This window comes from Myxocyprinus asiaticus, chromosome 32 (genome assembly GCF_019703515.2).
Source record: "Myxocyprinus asiaticus isolate MX2 ecotype Aquarium Trade chromosome 32, UBuf_Myxa_2, whole genome shotgun sequence".
NCBI lineage: Eukaryota > Metazoa > Chordata > Actinopteri > Cypriniformes > Catostomidae > Myxocyprinus > Myxocyprinus asiaticus.
The window spans coordinates 10177882-10195382 of record NC_059375.1 but is presented as its reverse complement, the minus strand read 5'-3'; the positions used below and the strand labels follow the sequence as shown (position 1 = coordinate 10195382).

The window sequence follows — 17501 nt, the reverse complement described above, 5'->3', positions numbered from 1 at the left end:
CATGGACTTACCAACAGGGAAGTTCACACATGGAATGATACCACAGGAGGACCCTATCTATAGAGAGGGTATGCAGCACAGTGGCCGAGGCAGAGAAAGCTCTGATGAGGGGAAACACAGGATCCACCTAAGGGGAACCAAACAGTGGAAACTCATCATACAGGATTACCAAAGGGGAATCACCATGCATGGAGCACTGAGCCCGAGACACAGGCTCACCTGAAAAGGGGAATACCACGAGTACTGGGCCTGGTGGCATCACTCCTCCGTCTGAACAGTGCTAAAGAATTAAAGAGGCGTCCGGAATTCGCCAGAACGGGGAACTGTTGTGGACAAAAAGCACACATTATCACCTTTAAAAAAGGGGAAAGGCGCAATGCAAGCGGTACACCCAACCGGCCGCCCGGTCTACCTGCTGTTACTACGTAACACTCAGGACAAAACCAGGTCTATGCGTAGGTTATAAAACCTCGCAAAGGTATTGGTTGTAGCCCAACACACAGCTCTGCATATGTCTGCAAGAGAGGCCCCCCTTGCCAGTGCCCAGGAGGACGCAACACCTCTAGTGGAGTGCGCCCAGACTCCCGAGGGGCACGGCATGTCCTGAGACTGTTATGCGAGGAAAATGGCATCCACAATCCAATGGGCTAATCTCTGCTTGGAGACAGCTTTCCCCTTCTGCTGTCCTCCAAAACAGACAAAGAGCTGCTCCGAGCGTCTAAAGCTCTGCATGCGGACCAGATAGATGCGCAGAGCGTGAACTGGATGCAGCAACAGCAACGTCTTCCTCCTCTGAAGGGAGCGCTTGCAGGTTCACCACCTGGTCCCGAAAAGGAGTGGTGGGAACTTTGGGCATGTAACCGGGCCGGGGTCTCAAGATCACGTGAGAGTGTTCTGGCCCGAACTCCAGGCATTTGCTGGTAACAGAGAGCACCTGCAGATCCCCCACCCTCTTGAGCGCCACCAGGAGGGCTGTCTTCAGGGACAGAGTGCTGAGCTCGGCCTGCTCCAGGGGCTCAAAGGGGGCTCTCTGTAGGGCAGGTAGAACCACAGAGAGATCCCAAGAGGGGATCAGGTGCGGTCTAGGAGGATTCAACCTCCTCGTGCCTTTGAGGATCCTGTTGATCAGGTCACGCTGTCGTGAGGGTCTCCCATCCAGTGTATTGTGGTGAGCTGCTATGGCAGCTACGTACACTTTCAGGGTAGAGGGAGACAGCCATCTCTCCAGCCCTTCCTGAAGGAAAGACAGCACAGACCCGACGGCGCATCTCTGTGGGTCTTCCCCATGGGAAGTACACCTGTTAGCAAAAAGATACCACTTCAAGGCATACAGTCGCCTCATAGAGGGGGCCCTGAACTGAGTGATCATGTCTACCACTGCTGGCGGAAGACCTGCACCGTTGCGAGTGCACTGGCCCAGGGAATGAGGAAACTGCCCTTTTATTGACCATGTGGGTGCCAAGGCCCAGAGGGCACTCAGCGATGTTATACTCACCCTGCGCTGGCCCAGGGGCGATGATGGGGATGGAGAGATGCCCCAGGCCAGACCGGTCAGGAGTAGTCACCTCATCCCTGGGTGGGCCATGTCAGGACCGCCTCGAAGCCCATGTGGGGTTCTTGGGGGCCGGCTGATGGGCAGGTGGAGCCGACTTCCCGCGGGAGGATCTTTTTCTCTGAGGCCGGAGTGCGGGTAATGATGGTACAGGAGCCGGGGCCGGCACTGCAGGGGAACGGCTCTGGCGAGAAGCAAACGGGGTGCAGGACCTCGGTGGCCGGGTCGTGCCATGGCAGGATGTGTTTAATTGCCTCGGTCTGCTTCCTCACTGTCGAGAACTGATGAGTGAAATCCTTGACGGTCTCGCCAAAAAGCCCCCCTTGAGAGATGGGCGCGTCAAGAAAGCGGACTTTCTCGGCATCTCGCATCTCCGCAAGGTTGAGCCACAGGTGCCGCTCTTGGGCCACAAGTGTGGATATCGTCCGGCCCAGGGTGCATGCTGTGACCTTCGTCGCATGTAAGGCGAGGTCGGTCGCTGTGCGCAGTTCCTGCATCAGACCTGGGTTGGTCCTACCCTCGTGCAGATCTTTTAGCGCCTTGGCCTGGTGGACCTGCAGGATGGCCATGGTGTGCAGGGCAGAAGCGGCCTGACCCACGGCCTTGTAAGCCTTCGTCATTATAGAGGAAGAGAACTTACAGGCCTTGGAAGGGAGCCTTGGTCGGTCGTGCCAGGTGGCTGCGCCCTGCGGGCATAAATGCACCGCTATGGCGCGCTCTACCTGGGGGAGCTTGACATAGCCATTCCGCCGTCGAGGGTAGTCAGAGTGGACGAGCCCGCGAAGCATGTACGGGCAGTCTTTCATGACTTTGTTAGCTCCTCGTGCACTTCCGGGAAGAAAGGCACCGGGGCGGGACGCGGCCGTGAGTCTCCCAGAAACCAATCATCCAGCCATGAATGCTCAGGGCAGGATGGAGGGTTCCACTTCAGCCCGATGTTCGCAGCCACCCGTGCAAGCACAGCTGCCATCTCAGCGTCCGCCTCATCCTGTGCTCTACCGCTCGTGGGCGGGAGCTCAGAAGATTTGTCCACTTCTGATAGCAGAAGCCCACCCTCCGATGCCGCAACCGATTGCTCATCCTCGTCATGAGCCGCAAACGACACATTAAACCCGCCCTGAGGCAGACCGCCTGCATTGCTCCACAGCTCAGGGGATGGGAGGTCTGCGGGGGCTGAGCTGGCGGAAACGCTCCCATGTTCACATCCAGATCGCCCGCTGTGCTTGCCGACCCGGCCGGATGAGCGTCAGCCCAGGACGGACCAGGTTGGGGAGCAGCTGCGGTGGCTCCTTGCTTCATGAAGAAGGAAGTGAGCCGCGACCACAAAGTTCTCTTGGGCATGTTCTCGCAATGAGAACACAACCCTTCCACGAAAGCTGCGTCGGCGTGCTGGCGCACCAGACACTCGAGGCAGATTTCATGGGTATCCGGAGGGGAGAGATAACGGCCACATCCAGTAGCGCAAACGTGGAAGGACATCTTTAAAAAGACGCCAAGCATTTGCGCGAGCTCTTTTAGAAGGAATAATATACTCTTTCTTGAATATACTCTTTTAGCACCTGCAGACTCAGGCTGCCGAAGCACCCAGGGGAAGCACAGCGCTCAGGGAGCTTTTGTTCTATGCTGAAAATCCAATGGACATCCAGTTAAAATGTTGCACATTCATTTGGCACAATTCAAAAACGATGAAATCTCAAATTCAAGAAAGCTTTTCTTTCACACATTTTTGAGTCAACATTCTGCAATGGATTTTCTTTTTAAATGGAAAGGAGCAACATCTGAAGTGCGCAGTCGCACATGTGCAAGCTTAGAAGAAACATTGTTAGTTTAGTCATTATGTTTCTCAAGACCAGAAATGCAAGATATGTGCCAGTCAAACTACAAACAAGAGCCAGGTAAAGTCTGGAGCTATAATATATGAGAAGGCTTAACATAACTTTGTAAGACAGTGCTAAAGAAGCACAGGGTAAAAAAAAATTAAAAACATAATAACACTCACTGGATCTGTGAGCTCCAGTATGCTGGCATGGTAAGTGAGAGGTTTGCAGTCGCGGGTGTTGTCTACAAGGCTGCAGGGCAGGAACATGGGGCCCAGGTCATCCCCGTCCAACACATCCACCGTGAGTGTGGTGGTGGCGGTAAGCCTGTCTTTTGGGTTTGGAGCTCGGTCCTGGAGGGAAAGACCAAGTTTGGATCAGGGCTGTCGTCGGAATCAAACTCCAAGATTGCAAACTTATTCATAGGCTAGAAAAAGACTATGTTATCACTTTCCACTTAGATTTAAAATAAGACTGTACACAAAATAATAAAAATAATACATTTAGTGAGGTACGCAAATGAAACAAGACCAAATAAATTTACAATTAAGATGCTTTCTCTAGATACAAGTGAATGTCTTGGAAAGTTCCAGCACATTTCGTTAGGGTTAAGGTTAGCCCAAAATGTAATTACTTGCTTCACCTCTGAAATTAATGCAAACCCTCCATCTAACCACCAGGCTCAATTCTAAAAACACTTTCATGATCCAATTGATTTCTGGTGAATAAAATCAAGTCTTTTCCTGTTTCACTCAGAAATATTGTACGTCCCATTATGGTAAATTGGGTTGTGTCTCATGAATAGCATTTCATGTTGACTTTAAAGATGTCTAGATATTATTACTCAAAAAAAACAAAAACAAAAAAAAAAAATTCTGTTTAAGAATGGGTTTTTTGCAGTGGACTATTATAAATCCAAAAATCCATGAGTTGATTTGTTCCGAAACAGGGTCTAAAGTTGTTATAATGTTGAATTTGATCCATAGCTGGTTTCACTTTCACAAGTGATTGTACTAAAATTGTCTCAGCAATTATTAAACAGTTATTAAATACCACCTTTACATGGGATTATATCTAAAAGTCACCAAAACGTTTTCCACTATTTAACTGAAGGCTAAATCCGTGTTTTGATTATAAATTACAGTGGCGTGCTGACCTACACATTTTTTCTACAAAGATCCATCGGGTATGCTCATGGTTTTCATGGATATTAGAAAACAAATGATCTTTAGAATTTGGCAAAAACAAGGTGTCTTAGAAAGCAGCATAAATAAACTGCGTAGCTTTTGAAACTGCCTTTGTCTCGGAAACCTGCCTATGCTGACTTTAAATTCTGTCTAGGTAGGCAGCTAACTAGGTTTTGGAACAACGCTAATGTCACACTCAGTTAGCCTGATGCAGTTACGGGCATCTTTCATTCCTTTATATCTGTTACTCCCCATCTCGCACAGACTTACATTGGCCTGGATGATGACCAGGTAGCGTGTGATCTCTTCGTAATTCAGCCGCTCCCTCAGAACCACCGATCCAGACAGGGTGAGGGGGATGTCGAATGTCCTGTTTGTGCTCTGTGTAGATGGAAAGGGTAGGTCAAAAGGGCTTTCCTCTCAAAACACACACACACAATCACTCACACACTCACAGCCTCATGAGCAATTCATCATCTGTCTGCCTCTGTGAGGGGAGAATGCTGTTGAAAAAAAAAAAAAAAAAAAAAAAAAACTACTTGACTTTCAAAACCTTCTGACCCTTTTTAGCAATACAGGAGGAGACTTGATGCTTTTAAGGGGGCATGGAAACAGGATATTTCTTGCTCTTTTGAAATACAAGGGTTTGATGTGTAAATGACTGCGCACAACAGCCACAGGTTCACCTTTACACACCTTATGTTATCAGAGGTGGCGAACAAACAGATATAACAGCCCATTGTGGAGGTTAATGTGCGTTCCAGCAAGGTCTTGCTTGAACTTCAGTTTAAAATGCTCAAGAAAGAGAAACTTTGAAATACCTTCTAAATATAGCACTCTTTGGCAAGCGAAACGAGGTATGTGACGTTTATTGCATAGTGTTTTATGTTTAAATTTTCACGGTCACAACCATGAGCACACTGGGCATATTAATTAATTAACAAATTATTATTGTTAATGAATTTATTAACATTAATTAACAGTATATTCATGTTTTCAGCAGCATGGCAGGGGAATTGTTACTCAAAGAAGTAGCCAATCATAACAGAGGTAATTTTCATATACAGGTCCTATAGGTGTCAAACATTTGATTATTATTATTATTTGTATTTATTTACAGGTGAAGTCAGAAATTTTCATACACCTTAGCCAAATACATTTAAACTCAGTTTTTCACAGTTCCTGACATTTAATTGGAAAAAAAAAAAACATTCCCTGTCTTAGGTCAGTTAGGATTACTATTTTATTTTAAGAATGTGAAATGTCAGAATAATAGAAGAGAGAATGATTTATTTCAACTTTTATTTCTTTCATCACATTCCCAGCAGAGGGTCAGAAATTGACATACACTTTGTTGGTATTTGGTAGCATTGCCTTTAAATTGTTTAACTTGGTTCAAACATTTTGGGTAGCCTTCCACAAGCTTCTCACTATAAGTTGCTGGAATTCTGGCCCATTCCTCCAGACAGAACTGGTGTAACTGAGTCAGGTTTGTAGGCCTCCTTGCTCGCACATGCTTTTTCAGTTCTGCCAAAACATTTTCAATCGGATTGAGGTCAGGTCTTAGTGGCCATCACTACAATACCTCGACGTTGTTGTCTTTAAGCCATTTTGCAACATCTTTGGAGGAATGCTTGGGGTCATTGTCCATTTGGAAGACCTATTTGTGACCAAGCTTTAACTTCCTGGCTGATGTCTTGAGATGTTGCTTCAATATATCCACATAATTTTCCTTCCTCATTATGCCATCTATTTTGTGAAGTGCACCAGTACCTCATGAAGCAAAGCACCCCCACAACATGATGCTGCCACACCCATGCTTCACGTTTGGGATGGTGTTCTTCGGCTTGCAAGCCTCCCCCTTTTTCCTCCAAACATAAAGATGGTCATTATGGCCAAACAGTGCAATTTTGTTTCATTAGACCAGAGGACATTTCCCCAAAAAGGAAATTCCTTGTCCCCATGTGCACTTGCAAACTGTAGTCTGGCTTTTTTATGGCGGTTTTGGAGCAGTGACTTCTTCCTTGCTGAGCAGCCTTTCAGGTTATGTTGATATAGGACTCGTTTTACTGTGGATATAGATACTTGTCTACCTATTTCCTCCAGCATATTCACAAAGTCCTTTGCTGTTGTTCTGGGATTGATTTGCACTTTTCGCACCAAACTACATTCATCTCTAGGAGACAGAATGTGTCTCCTTCCTGAGCGGTATGATGTACCATGGTGTTTATACTTATGTACTTTTGTTTTTACAGATGAACGTGGTACCTTCAGGCATTTGGAAGTTGCTACCAGACTTGTGGAGGTCCACAATTTATTTATTTATTTTTTTCTGAGGTCTTGGCTGATTTATTTTGATTTTCCCATGATGTCAAGCAAAGAGGCACTGAGTTTGAAGGTAGGCCTTAAAATACTTCAACAGGTACACCTCCAATTCAATACACCTCCTATCAGAAGCTAATTGTCTAACTGTCTAAAGGCTTGACATAATTTTCTGGAATTTTCCAAGCTGCTTAAAGGCACAGTAAGATGTATGTAAACTTCTGACCCACTGGAATTTTGATATAGTCAATTAAATGTGAAACAATCTGTCTGTAAACAATTGCTGGAAAAATGTATTGTGTCATGCACAAAGTAGATGTCCTAAACAACTTGCCAAAACTATGGTTTGCTAATATTAAATCTGTGGAGAGGTTAAAAAATGAGTTTTAATGACTTCAACCTAAGTGTATGTAAACTTCTGACTTAAACTGTATTTATTTTGTTCTCCCTGAGGTCTACATGTTGGTAAAGTTTTTACAAAGGAAATAAAAAAAAAATGTTTTGACCTTTAGCATTTAAGAGTCATTTTTTTTTTTTTTTGTGCCTGTTCACTTAATAAACACCCCCTCTTCCCATATATAATAATGTAATAGCGTTTTCTTTGTTCAAATATGGGTAGTGGGTTTGTTGTTTGGGTCAATAAAGTTTGAACTTCCACATTCTTCAACCTATGCAAAATCTGCATTACATTTTGACTAGGGCTGTCAATCAATACAATTTACATGATATTAATTCATCAAATTAATTGCAGTTAATTGCATATATCAATATTTGCTAAAATAGGCCCCCAAATAAAGATAAATCAATATATAATAATTAGTGATGTCGATTTAACGTGTTAATTAAGTAATTAAAAGATTAATTATATTAAAAAATGATGTGTTAAAAAAACGAATGCAATTCATCATGTCCCCGGACTGTTATAAGGAATATTCCTTCCATGGGAGCAATTCAAGCTTGAAGTACCATCTGTTTTCAGTAGGAGGCAGTCAGCAAAACTCCAGCTGTATTGGCAATGTGCAGCAGTACAGACAGCAAACCACACTCAGGCTTGCTTGTTAGCATAAGTTGAGAATGTGTTCTTGCGTTCAAACACAGCTGGATGGAGAGCAATTCCAAATTCAGAGATCTCGAGACGTGTTTTCCTAAGTTTCAAACTACTTTTAACTTGACAGAGTGACCTAAGATTGCTGTGTTTAACAAAAGTGAGACGCTCCAAAAATGTCCATCTGACACAAAGACGTGTCCTTAGAGAAGCCCTTAGAATAAATCTATATCGAACAGACTGACAAATTCCATTGCGAAATGGATTGCTGTGGACTGTGGGCCAATGGTAGGCTTATGCTCAGTAATATGGAAATAAACAATGTATCGCATTCTAAAGCCACTTTTTAATTGTCTTATCAATGCTTTATTCATTCTGCCTCAATAATGTTTTGCAAATGATAATTATAATATACCTGTATATTATATTTATAATTGCTTATATATATATATATATATATATATAGAATCATTGAATTAATGTTATTTGGGGGCCTTAGCATTTACATATTCGATTAATTGTGATTAATTTGATTACATTTTAAATCAATTTACTGGCCTAATAATAATCAAAATAATTATAAATATACATGATAAATATTATTATTAAGATAATTCAAAGACATTACATTATTCTTGCAGATAAGAAAAAGCATTGACTAGACAAAACAAAAAAAGTGTCTTTAGAAGACAATATAGTGTCTGTTTTATTTCAAAACCATTAAATTTGCCTATCACTGGCTTACATGCTATAGCAATCCAGTTTGTCAATCTGACTTGAGTGGTTCTCACAGGACATGTTCATGTGCTCTGTTTGTACACATGCATCAGATGGATGCTTTTGGAGCATCTCACTGCGGTTGTGTTTCACTGGTTTTCAGCATCTCAACCCATTAACACTATATTTTTAGGATACTGTGTCAAGTTAAATGTTTAAAACTTTGAAAAATGTGTCTCGAAACCCCAGCATTCTGCTCTGTCCTGCTGTCTTTGTAGAGCTGTTTTTTTGCCTGTACAGCTACACATTGCCTGTGTAGCTGGAGTTGCGCTGACTGCCTTCTGCTGCCTGTGACTCGCAAAACTATGAAGGTGGTGCTTCAAGCTTGAACTGCTCCATTGGCAGGAATTTACTTACATTCAGGGGACATGATTTTACATATCGTGTTATTTTTTTATCATAACATTTTAAATCTAAAGCTTTAATGGTAATACATTCATAAATCAAATCAGTGCTGAAATGTGCCACATAAACGCTTAAGATCAGTTTGAAATGATCTGGGGTCTTATTTAAGGTGCAAGCAGTAATTATTTATGCATGTTGTCTTGGACTTACGCTGACACCTAGGGTTTGGAGGCAGCATTATTAAAATGCAGTAGGTTTCAGTTCACTCACAGTAGAAATTCACTACTCACAGTCAGCCATGATTATTTCAAAAATTAGTGAAAGTGTCTAATAACAGGGTGCTTACTGAGATTGAGTGAGTAGTATTCTGTTGGTCATGCTGATATGAGCCCTTTAAAGGTCAAGTAACAAAATGAGCCTGTTTAATTTAAGGGGTCAGAAAGAGGGTGGAAATAGCCATGAAAACTAAAGTAAGACTGTTTTTGTCACGCAAGAAACCTTGACTAAATATAAGTGAACTGCAGGGGGAAAGAAATCTACATTTATTAAATACAAAGAAATATGTCTATTAAGGCAGCATACTGGATCTTTAGGGTTGTACTGAATGGTGTATTCAATTTGTCCATTAGGCCCATCATCAATGTCAACTGCCCCGTTGTTCCCCGTAAAACCAGAGAAGATGGTGGTTCCAACAGGCGTTAGCTGGAAAACATAAAAACAAGAAAACATTATGACATGGAAACATTTAATAACTTTTGTTTTTTTGTCTCCCTCAGTTGGCTGTCCATCAAAAAGAATGTTGTTTCATCCTGAGTTGTGGCTGTTATTTCATCCTGTGCTTGCTTCCTGGTGCCAGCAAGTTGGAGGACAAGTTTATGCCTCAAGCGTCTTGACCACTGTGTTAGACAGCTCTCTTCTGAGGGAGAGACTGATGGACAAGCTCTTGTAAAGCAGACAGCACTCCTTCTCTTCCCTTTTCTCTTTCTGGCTGTCACAGTGAAGGTCCTACTGTGGTGCAGCTCTCAGAAGTGAGAGGAAAAGGCGTGAAAACAGAGGAAGTATTAAGTATGAGACTCCGGCGGAAGCTCGAGGCACCTGGGATATCTGGTATTAGTTCATGTGCTGATACTCTGACTCTAAGACATATTAGACAGAAAAAAATACAAATACCTGACAGAAGAGAGTTAAGAGTTAAAGATGAAAACATCTGCCATAATAGTTTGTGGTAAGGGCATCACATTAGGTAATGTACAATAAGTAATTTTACATCCTGGAAGTGGATTTGACAGTATCAGATGCAATACAACTGCACAAGCCTACAGAACCCAACAGTAAGGTTCTGAAAGTAAAAATCTCATTCATTCATTTATATAGAAATTGATTTTTAAATTATCGTGAGCTCTGAGGTTGTTAAGGGATAATATACAGTATATGCTTCTTTAAAGCAACAAATCAATGAGATTTCATTTCATTTTCACTTTTAAAAATTGTGTTTCATTACCGAATTTACAATGAAGAACTTCACAACCCATAATCCTGAAGAAGGAACCACCAATCAGAGAAGTTACTGTTACCATGGAAGTGGAATACTCTGCAAAAGAGCAACTTGTGAAGCATTGCTAATGATGTAATTGTGCTGATTTCCAGACTCTTTTTTTTTGTTTTTTTTTTGTAACAAACCTCAAATATATTATTTTTATACTTATAATCAATTAATATAAGTCAATAGTTTAATAATTATATATATATTTTTTTATTTAATATTTTTATTCAATTATATTATTTGCAAATACTTTGTGGGATGAGAAGTTTGTTGCCTTTTACATTTGTCTTTATATCCTGATTTTCATACACTTTGTACTTCAAATCAAATGTTGTAGTGTTGTGATAGATCTCGGAGCTGGCTTGTTTGATTCAAGGCCTAGAACTCTTTATTGAAGAATGTCTTGAAATCACTATGAAAAAAAATGAATAGGGAATAATACTTCTGGAACCAAGACTGATGTGTTCTGTATCCTGAGTGGAACTGACAGTGCCAGATGCAGTACAACGTAAGCATATTGTGGCATATTATATTGTGGACTGACCACGAGCCCAATTAAATTATATGAACTGTTGTTTTACCCTCATCACTGTCCTGCTAAATTTGCACTGCCGTGTTTGTCAGTAACCAGAGCAGGTATCATAACAGTTACACTGTTTATTTGCATCAGCAAGCAATGATAAACACTGTGCTTGTGCATACAGGCTAATCTAATCAGCACAATCACACAGTATGAATAATTATAAAACAGATCATTATGCCTCTAAAACCTGATTGGGTGAGCCACATTCAAAGTTGTTGTGAAAAAGCTGATACAGTATATGTCCACTTATGGCCGCACAACAACTGAACTGCACACTTCGGCTTATAAACTATTATTAAAATTGGCAGGAAAGTTTTTTTTTTGTTGTTGTTGTTGTTGTTTTTTCTGATTATTACTATAAATTAATTGAATTATTTGTTAAACTCTGATGTCTTTTACCATATTCCAGTTGCCAAAGCTGTATTAAAGCAAAAAACATAAAATAAATAAATAAATAAACATTACAGTTGAGATTGTTGGTTTACTATGTGGGGTTAATTACACAATATTGGGCTGTTTTTCACATCTGATGTCACTCAATATTGGCATTCAATTAATAAAATGAGATTGGAGGTGTGGGTTAGATCTACTTTGACATATAAAAACCACTTAAACATTTTGAGTTTTCTTTTCACAAGAAGCATCTGCTGACAAGGACCATGCCTTGCAAAAATGAGATCTCAGAAGACCTACGATCGAAATTGTTGCGTTGCATAAATGGAAAGGGTTACAAATTATCTCAAAGAGCTTAGATATTCATCTGTCCACAGTTAGACAATTTATCTATAAATGGAAACTATTTAGTACTGTGGCTACTCTCCCTAGAAGTGGTCGTCAAGCCAAGATGTCTCAAAGGCAACACTGCAGAATGCTCAATGAGGTGAAAAAAAAAAAAAAAAGAACCCTAGAGTGACAGCTAAAGACTTGAAAGAATCATTGAAACTGGTTGACATCTCTGTTCATGAGTCTATTATACGGAAAACATTAAACAGGCATGGTATCCATGGCAGGACACCACGAATGAAGCCACTGCTTTCAAACATAAACATTGCTGCATACCTGAAGTTTGCCAAAGACCACCTCAACACTCCACAATGCTTCTGGGAAAATGTTTTGTGGACTGATGAAACTAAGATTAAATTGTTTAGGAAGAACACGAAGCACTACATATGGTGTAAAAAGGGCACTGCATACCAACACAAATACATCATCCCAACGGTGAAGTACGTTGGAGGGATAATCATTATTTGGGGCTCCTTTGCTGCTTCGGGGCCTGGACCGCTTGCCATCATCATCATCATCATCATCATCATCGAGAGAGAAAAATTAATTCCTAAGTTTATCAAGATATCCCACAGGATAATGTCAGGGTGGCTGTAAGCCAGCTGAAGTTCAGCAGAAGTTGGGAGATGCAATTGGACAATGATCCTAAACATCGAGGTAAATCCACTACAGAATGGCTTAAAAAAAAAAGAAAATCCAACTTTTGTAGTGGCCCAGTCAGAGCCCAGTCTTAACCCAATAGAAATGCTGTGGAATGACCTTGAGAGAGCTGTTCACACCAGATATCCTAAGAATATGGCTGAGCTGAAGTAGTTATTTAAGGAAGAATGGTCCAAAATTCCTTCAGAACATTGTGCAGGTCTAATCCGAAGCTACCGGAAACGCTTGGTTGAGGTTATGGCTGCCAAAGGAGGATCGACTAGTTTTTAAATCCAAGGGTTCACTTACTTTTTCCACAGCACTGTGAATGTTTAATGGGATGTGTTCAATAAAGACATGTAATATTATAATTTTTGTGTGTGTTGTTAGCTTAAGAATATTGTGTTTGTCTATACTTTTGACTTTGTTGAAGATGAGATCACATTTTATGACCAATTAATGCAGAAAACCAGCTAATTCCAAAAGATTCACATACTTTTTCTTGCCACTGTATGTTTTGATATACTGGAGTCAAGCAGACTTGATCACATCTTTGCCAGTCCATACTCTATTGACTGATGGTTGTCTTGCCAAATACAAGCACATCAAGATATTCTATGTCCTAAAACATTTACACTGGTGGTCAAAAGTTTGGAATAATGTACAGATTTTGCTGTTTCGGAAGGAAATTGGTACTTTAATTCACCAAAGTGGCATTCAACTGATCACAAAGTATAGTCAGCACATTACTGATGTAAAAAACAGCACCATCACTATTTGAAAAAAGTCATTTTTGATCAAATCTAGACAGGCCCCATTTCCAGCAGCCATCACTCCAACACCTTATCCTTGAGTAATCATGCTAAATTGCTAATTTGGTACTAGAAAATCACTTGCCATTATATAAAATAATGCTGAAAGCTATTTGGTGTGTTAAATGAAGCTTAACATTGTCTTTGTGTTTGTTTTTGAGTTGTCACAGTATGCAATAGACTGGCATGTCTTAAGGTCAATATTAGGTCAAAAATGGCAAAAGCTTTCTCTAGAAACACGTCAGTAAATAATTGCTTTGAAGAATGAAGACTATACAATGCTTTAAATTGCCAAAAAACTGAAGATTTCATACAAAGGTGTACACTACAGTCTTCAAAGAAAAAGGACAACTGACTCTAATAAGGACAGAAAGAGATGTGGGAGGCCAGACGTACAACTAAACAAGAGGATAAATACATCAGAGACTCTAGTTTGAGAAATAGACGCCTCACATGTCCTCAGCTGACAGCTTCATTGAATTCTACCCGCTCAACACCAGTTTCATGTACAACAGTAAAGAAAAGACTCAGGGGTGCAGGCCTTATGGGAAGAATTGCAAAGAAAAAGCCACTTTTGAAACAGAAAAACAAAAAGAAATGGTCAGATTGGGCAAAGAAACAGAAATTGGACAACAGATAATTAGAAAAGAGTGTTATGGATCTTAACCCCATTGAGCTTTTGTGGGATCAGCTAGACTGTAAGGTGCATGAGAAATGCCCGACAAGACAGCCACATCTATGGCAAGATACTATAGAGTATCTGGACAAAATGACAGCTAGAATGTCAAGGATCTGCAAAGCTGTCATTGCTGCATGTGGAGGATTTTGTGATGAGAACACTTTGAAGTAGTTTAAGAAGTTCTAAAGATTTTTTATTATTATTATTTTTTATTGTAATAGAAATTTTTCACGTTATTAATGTCCTGACTACAAAATCTGTACATTATTCTAAACTTCTGGCCGCCAGTGTATATATTTAAGTATTTATTTATTTATTTGTGAAATGGGTAACACTTTACAATAAGGTTCCATTTGTTTCCATTAGTTAACAACATTAGTTAACATATACTACCAGTGAACAATACCTTTATAGCATTTATAAATCTTTTTAAAATCAAAAGCTGTAGTTGTTATCATTAGTTAATGCACTATGTACTAACATGAACTAGTAATGAACAATTGTTCTTTCATTACCTAACATTATCAAAGATTAATAAATGTAAAAAATATATATTGTTCATTGTTAGTTCATGATACATAATGCATTAACCAATATTAATGAATAGAACCTTATTGTAAAGTGTTAGCATGAAATGTTGTGGTTTTCATGAATATTTGATTATTATTTTATTGATTTTAATGAATTTGTCATGACCAAATTGCCATAAAAAAATAAAAATAAAGAAAAAAATAAATACATCTTAACTGTCCTTATGCCCTGTGCATAAGATTTCATACTAAATCTTAAGGGTAATTCTGTTTAGGTTTCAATCACATATTCAAGTTCATTTTTAATCTATTTATAGTCACATTTTTATCACTTTTGTTGTTAGTTAAACATTTTAACCATTGTACAAGGTCAAAATAACCCAGCATTTTCATCAATATGAGCTAGCATTTGGGTTAAATGTGTACCCAACATTTTTTCGATGCTAAAATATTTTCTTGTATCCCAGCTTAATATGCAGAGACAATGATAAGTAAGCCATTTGTAGGTTGATTTTCTCTAAAACTGTAAAAAAAAAAAAAAAAAAACTGGGTCTCTGTGGCGCTATAAAAAAATATTGCTTCAGCAGTATTGGCAATATTTACTGAAATAATCAACCAGTGGTGTGAGTTTAGGGCAGGACTATCTGTTTTGTCTGACCAATAAGAGACGTTGCAGTACTCGGGGAAACCTATTTGAAACCAATCATTATTTTTGTAGCTCCGTTGCATGGCACAGAAATGACACACTTTGCCTTTAATTGAGCAACCCATCTTGCTGGGTTAGATTACCCAGCATGCGTCTTTCCTATATTTACCCGGCAATGTGTTTTAAATCTACCTAGATTGAGGTTTTTTTATTTATTTATTTATTTTTTTTTTAAAGAGTTTAAGGTGAGAGTTAATAGCTCCTCATAACCGTAACGTACAGCCAAGCGTTGCTTATTAAGACATGCAGTCAATCTCAATAGACTACAGGGCAAAAGAAGATATTGTCATTGAACACACAACCTTCTAGTCATTTAGAACCACTTGCTACTCAGTTCACACTTAAATCAAATGCTTTTTCACCAACATTGTGTCTTCTTAGCTCAACAGGCTCCCTGTGGACTTCTACAGTGTACTTTGCAGCGCTTGTTGACTGATAGACTGAACTGTGTTAGTTCCCCTTATCTGTGCGTCAGTCAAAGGTTTCAAACTTTAGTTGAAATCGATCGTGGGCAATACAGCCAGATGGTTTTTGAGGCTACTCGAGGGGAGGCTGCCTGCCACTGAAGCTGCCTCCTAATGAGGGAAATCTCTACTGACAGCTCTCCGGGGAACCACTCTAAATTAGCTGAAAGCCACACACTCTTCATGCACTCAATTCAGTGCGAGAAGATCTCTGGAGACCAAAACAGGATTCCAGCAGACCCACCATCACACTACGAGTTCAATGTTCAAGGAAGCTAATGCAAATCGGAGGACAAAGAAATGTAATTATAGATTACAATGAAAAATACTTCCTTTTTAACTGTAGAGAATGAGAATACAATGTACCACATTTAGGGATGCAGGATTCATTGTGACCATACCAGCTGGTGCCAATGGAATCTGCACCTACAGAACTTCCCAGAAAGCTCTGCAGATTTCCCAGTCCCCCCAGGATTCTTGAAAATTCAACCAATGACTGCATTATTTGTGGTAGCTTACAATTTATTTACCATTTCTGCAAATGTTCAGCAAAAAAACGTAAATCTGAGCGAATCACGTCGCTTTCTTTGACAGCAACAAAACAAATGCTTGAAAAGCTTGAAGCAGTCGCAACATATCCAAATGCACAGCTGCCATTGTATCATTTCCAAAGTAACAGTGTAAGCGTCTCTGCCTTGTCTCCTCCACAATGTGCATTCACTATCAAAACCCTTGTCTAAACTTCCACGGGACCGCAGACAGTACACATACCACATGCTGAGATTACATTTTCATTTTGTTTTTGTTTGTTTTTTTTGTTTTTTACTGATATAAAACATACATACGCAACATAGGCCTCTATTTCAAAATATAAAAAAATCAATAAATCAATAAATAAATAAATAATATGAAAATTTAATTTCAGCATGTGGTATGTGTACTGTCTGCGTACATTTTCATATACAGGGGATATAAAATGTCTACAAACACCTGTTAAAACAGCAGGTTTTTGTGATGTAAAAAATTAAAGATAAATCATATCTTTTTGCATTTTAATGTAAAAATTACAACCTATGCAATGCCACTGAAAACCAAAGTGACACATTTCAGAGAAAAAATAAAAAAATAAAAAAACTTAGAATAACTTAACTGCATAAGTGTGCACACAATTTATAATTGGGTATGTGGCTCTGTTCAGAATCAACCAATCATCAAGCTCATGTGAAATAGTACACACCTGTCTTCACCTGAAGTGACTCTGATTAACTCCAAATAAATCTCAGCTGTTCTTGTAGGATTTTTCTGACATCTTCTTGGTTGCATGCTACTACAAGAGCCATGGGCCACAAAGAGCTTACAAAGCATCAACGGGATCTCATTGTTGAACTGTATCGCTCAGGTAAGGGCTACAGAAAAATTTCCAAAGCATTAGATATACCATGGAACACAGTGAACACAGTCATCAACAAGTGAAGAAAGTATGGCACAACAGTGACATTATCAAGAACAGGACGTCCCTCCAAAATTGATGAGAAGACAAAGAGAAAACTGGTCAGGGAGGCTGTCAAGAGGCCTATAGCAACATTAAAGGAGCTGCAGCTCTTTCTGGCAAGTACTGGTTGCTCCCTACATGTGACAACTTTCTGCCGTATTCTTCATCTGTCTGGGCTATGGTGGCAAGACGCAAGCCTTTTCTGATGAAAAAAAAAAAAAAACA

At 40.0% G+C, this 17501-nt stretch overlaps 1 protein-coding gene across 1 annotated transcript in view; it reads right to left on the bottom strand.

Moving 5' to 3' along the window:
* The window catches only part of LOC127422864 (protocadherin-15-like), a 427222-nt gene that overhangs the window by 306488 nt on the left and 103233 nt on the right, over positions 1 to 17501 (bottom strand). Inside the window, exons 8-10 of the mRNA XM_051666673.1 lie at positions 9628 to 9747; positions 4827 to 4937; positions 3552 to 3722 (exon numbers count right to left, since the gene is read on the bottom strand). Of these exons, the coding sequence (XP_051522633.1) occupies positions 3552 to 3722; positions 4827 to 4937; positions 9628 to 9747 (402 nt within the window). The remainder of the gene's footprint in view (positions 1 to 3551; positions 3723 to 4826; positions 4938 to 9627; positions 9748 to 17501) is intronic.